The sequence below is a fragment of the Sardina pilchardus genome, chromosome 6 (assembly GCF_963854185.1).
Source record: "Sardina pilchardus chromosome 6, fSarPil1.1, whole genome shotgun sequence".
NCBI lineage: Eukaryota > Metazoa > Chordata > Actinopteri > Clupeiformes > Clupeidae > Sardina > Sardina pilchardus.
In genome coordinates, this window is record NC_084999.1 from 26050759 (window position 1) to 26055758 (window position 5000).

The window sequence follows — 5000 nt, forward strand, 5'->3', positions numbered from 1 at the left end:
GCTAACTAACAATTTCCCTAACACACACAGCTTTAGTTTAGCTTAGTTGTAGTTTGTGTAGTGTGTATGTGTGTGTGAGTGTGTGAGTCGTGCATAAAATAAATGGTGTGCATAGCCAAACACTATTTTGTCTCCAAGTATTTTGAATTAATAACTACCAAAGTGCCGACAACAGGAGGAAATTTTCTGTCAGAGAAGTGACCTACACAGGGAGTGATACAACCCCTTACATGGCCATGAACCAATGAGCTGAGCCAGGCCTGCACTGCGGGTGACCAGGGTGATTCTCTCCAGATACCCCTGGGGTGCATTACTGGGTAATATGCCACTGAGGATGTGGCTGGACTAATAGTTACTATTTTTATCTGATTTAAAATAACGGAAAAGAAAAGAGAAATCTAGAATGGAGTGCACGCTAGTAGAACATCGTCGATGGGAACATCAGAAAGAACATCAGCACAGATCTATAAAGAGTAGGCTATCACTCTTAAGATTCGTGTTGGGTTTAATTCATCAGAGTAGCATAGCTCTATTGGTCTAAATGTTCTTTGCTATTTTCACTTAAACTACTGTGACTGTCTGAGCTGTCTCACCTCTATGGTGTTGTATTTGATGCAGAAGTGACTGTCTCACCTCTATGGTGTTGCACTTGATGTCTCACCTCTATGGTGTTGCATTTGATGTAGAATTGACTGTCTCACCTCTATGGTGTTGTGTGTGCTGTCTCACCTCTATGGTGTTGTGTGTGCTGTCTCACCTCTATAGTGCTGTGTGTGCTGTCTCACCTCTATGGTGTTGTGTGTGCTGTCTCACCTCTATGGTGTTGTGTGTGCTGTCTCACCTCTATGGTGTTGCGTGTGCTGTCTCACCTCTATGGTGCTGTGTGTGCTGTCTCACCTCTATGGTGTTGCGTGTGCTGTCTCACCCCTATGGTGTTGCGTGTGCTGTCTCACCTCTATGGTGGTGTGTGTGCTGTCTCACCTCTATGGTGTTGCGTGTGCTGTCTCACCCCTATGGTGTGTGTGTGCTGTCTCACCTCTATGGTGTTGTGTGTGCTGTCTCACCTCTATGGTGTTGCGTGTGCTGTCTCACCTCTATGGTGGTGCGTGTGCTGTCTCACCTCTATGGTGTTGCGTGTGCTGTCTCACCTCTATGGTGGTGCGTGTGCTGTCTCACCTCTATGGTGTTGTGTGTGCTGTCTCACCTCTATGGTGTGTGTGTGCTGTCTCACCTCTATGGTGTGTGTGTGCTGTCTCACCTCTATGGTGTTGTATTTGATGTAGAAGTGGCTGGCGGTGCGGCCCAGGTCAGTGGAGTGGAAGTAGCCGGTGCGCTCCTCGAAGCGGATCATGCGGGCCTTGTCCAGCTTACGACCGGCCTCCACCACCAGCTCCTGCCGGTACATCGCCAGACCTGGGTCCGACTGGGCACACACACACACACACACACACACACACACACACACACACACACACACACACACACACACACATAGAGGATGAACAGGACAGAGATGACCTGCAAGCTTCAGACTCATTCCCTTCTCATATGAACATAAATGCATCAAACGTTGCTTGTGTTTCATCCGTGTCCATAAGCGTTCAAGAAACGGGCGAAATATGGACAAAAAGAGCGTAGATGTGGACAGATCGCTCTGTCTGTACCCATATGCTAAATGGTCAATATAACGCTTGTATCGGCTTCTGCGAGCACCTAAAGCACTTTACATTATCCTGCCTCACATTCACCCATTCACTCACCAATGGTGGAGGCTGCCATGCAAGGCACCAACCTGCTCATCGGTAGCACTGGGGTTAGGGGTCTTGCTCAAGGACACTTCGACACGGTCAGGAGGAGGTGGGGTCCAACCAGCAACCTGGCAGTTACTGGACGTCTCCTCTACCTCCTGAGCCACTGCCTCACTGCCGCACTGGCAGAGGTGCTACAAGTCTACTGTCCACTACTTACCCCTCTATATGTAATGTAACACATACGCTAGAATCAGGGGCAGATGTCAAAAAAATAATTTTTTCCTTATTTCAGAACCACTCCGACATCCAAGGCGGTTCATACCATTCTCATTTGAATGGCTTCGCTCACTGCTGATGATGGAGGCGTGCAGCTATTGTAAACACTTCAATGGAATCAGATCATTTCTGATCTAAAGGGAGCATGTGTGCTAAATCGCCTGTCACAAATTAAAACATAGACAACCATTGTCGCCACTTTATTTGAATTTCCATTGCCATTGTTTATGATGTGGACAGGCAATTTATTTATTTAACATCAAGGTGTTTTTCCAAAAGCCCCCTCTCCACCCTGATCTACACCTGCCTTGAAATAATGAAGCTGCCTAATGACGTGATTCAAGCCTGTTTATTTTCCTGTAATGAAGACACTTGAACCTCTCGGCTCGTAAATTTGTCCATAATGTCATAATGCAAGAGACGGAGGGCGGAGGAAAAAAACAAAGCTGTCTGCTTCCTATGGCCTTAATTACAGCGCATGGACAAGCATGGCCATCAGCAATCACTTACGGCTCACACCATCCGAGTCTCCGCAGGGAGACGAGTCCGTTAAGTGGCGGCCTAGATAACGTCACGCCGTATACCGCCCATCAAGCCCATCATGAGTCACTCAGGTTTAAACAGCAACCCGTTCAGCATCTCTTTCCTGCTCTACACCTCCACAGCACCCGTTCAGCATCTCTTTCCTGCTCTACACCTCCACAGCACCCGTTCAGCATCTCTTTCCTGCTCTACACCTCCACAGCACCCGTTCAGCATCTCTTTCCCGCTCTACACCTCCACAGCACCCGTTCAGCATCTCTTTCCCGCTCTACACCTCCACAGCACCCGTTCAGCATCTCTTTCCTGCTCTACACCTCCACAGCACCCGTTCAGCATCTCCTGTTCCACACCTGATGAGGTGTTTAAATAGTACCCGTTCAGGATCTCTGTCCCTGTTCCACACCTGATGAGGTGTTTAAATAGTACCCGTTCAGGATCTCTGTCCCTGTTCCACACCTGATGAGGTGTTTAAATAGTACCCGTTCAGGATCTCTGTCCCTGTTCCACACCTGATGAGACCGCTTTGCCATACGCCAGGTGTTGTGTCACCGTGAGAGACAGTGGCAGTGACCGTGACAGTGATGAAGAATCAGATGAGCCCAGGTGATCCCAGGTGACCCCAGGTGAGCGTTCCAAGGAGATTGTTAGGCACAAACTGGACGGTGAAAACACTGTGTGTTGGGACTGCATGGCTCACACAGGGACAACAGGAGTCTTAAAGAGGGCACAGTGAGACTGATGAGGGCACGCTGCAGCTGGGGTAGGACAGGAGTGTGTGTGTGTGTGTGTGTGTGTGTGTGTGTGTGTGTGTGTGTGTGTGTGTGTGTGTGTGTGTGTGAGTGTGTGTGTGTGAGTCATACCTGGCAGGCCTTGTAGCTGATGCCGTAGACCAGAGGGTTCGCCCTCATTCTCACATACAGGTAGGTGTAGCTGAGCCACTTGACTGCCTCCTCTATGTTGGTCACCGTCCCCAGGGCGACCTGAGGAACGAGGGATAGAGAGAAAAGGTGTGAGAGAGAGAGAGAGAGAGAGAGAGAGAGAGAGAGAGAGAGAGAGAGAGAGAGAGAGAGAGAGAGAGAGAGAGAGAGAGAGAGAGAGAGCACTAAAGAGCCTAAAAAACCTAAAGAGAAGTTCAAGCTAAACACATCTCATCCTCAAAAAGTATGACTCTCAATGTCAACTCTTGTCCTCTGGCGCCACCTGGTGGGTATATCTTGTCATCTCCACTGTGAGTGCCGCTGTGCTGCAGCCACCCTGTGGCAATGCTCTAGATTGGCAGGCAACCAGACGGCCACATCATACAGTAGGTACTGCAGGACTACGGCACAGCAATGCAGCTACTACAACGGTTGTAGGGTATCTTGGGATTGGGCCTTCACCTTGAGAGTATGAGTTGATATGTGTGTGTGTGTGTGGTCTAACCTTTGTGTGTTGAGGTTGGGATTTTGCAGAGTGACGAGTGAGAGTGTTGAAGTGTGTGTGTGTGTGTGTGTGTGTGTGTGTGTGTGTGTGTGTGTGTGTGTGTGTGTGTGTGTGTGTGTGTGAGGTGTGTGTGTGTGTGTGTGTGTGTGTGTGTGTGTGTGTGTGTGTGTGTGTGTGTGTGTGTGTGTGTGCGTGCGGTCACCTCAGCGTTGAGGTTGTCGGCGAGGCTCTGCTGGAACTGGCTCTCGATGGGGTTCTGCTGGGTGAGCAGCGTGAGGTGTGTGTGTGTGTGTGTGTGTGTGTGTGTGTGTGTGTGTGTGTGTGTGTGTGTGCGTGCGGTCACCTCAGCGTTGAGGTTGTCGGCGAGGCTCTGCTGGAACTGGCTCTCGATGGGGTTCTGCTGGGTGAGCAGCGTGAGGTGTGTGTGTGTGTGTGTGTGTGTGTGTGTGTGTGTGTGTGTGTGTGTGTGTGTGTGTGCGTGCGGTCACCTCAGCGTTGAGGTTGTCGGCGAGGCTCTGCTGGAACTGGCTCTCGATGGGGTTCTGCTGGGTGAGCAGCGTGAGGTAGTGGCTCAGCTTGTCGTGCGTGGTGATGATGGTGCCCTCGCCGTACTTGTCGAACTGGGGACGGCCGGCGCGCCCGAAGATCTGCATCACGTCCAGGATGCCCAGGTCCACCAGCGTGCCCCGCTTGGCATCGTAGATCTGCGTGCCCTGGGAACCCGACAGTTGGAGAGGGTGGTCAGGACAGTGGCACCACAGTGTGTACTAGAACCATACCAACCTAATCAGTACCAGCATTTTAATGTTATAGCACTTTAATCTGTACTAGCCTTTTAATCTGTACTAGCACTTTAATATGCACTAGCCCTTTAACATTAACGTATGTTATTAGTGTATTAACACACTGTACTTTTGAGCATCAGGTAGGGCAGATAGCACAGCTCAGATTCTCTTGCACTCATATGTGACCATTCAAAGCGAAATCAGTCGTTTTGCGCACAATGTT

General features: G+C 49.9%; 1 protein-coding gene across 2 annotated transcripts in view; it reads right to left on the reverse strand.

Moving 5' to 3' along the window:
* Positions 1-5000, reverse strand: part of ascc3 (activating signal cointegrator 1 complex subunit 3) — a 186646-nt gene that overhangs the window by 64408 nt on the left and 117238 nt on the right. For both annotated transcript variants that reach the window (XM_062539224.1, XM_062539223.1), the window contains exons 16-18: positions 4481-4705; positions 3431-3550; positions 1259-1423 (exon numbers count right to left, since the gene is read on the reverse strand). In XM_062539224.1, the coding sequence (XP_062395208.1) occupies positions 1259-1423; positions 3431-3550; positions 4481-4705 (510 nt within the window). The remainder of the gene's footprint in view (positions 1-1258; positions 1424-3430; positions 3551-4480; positions 4706-5000) is intronic.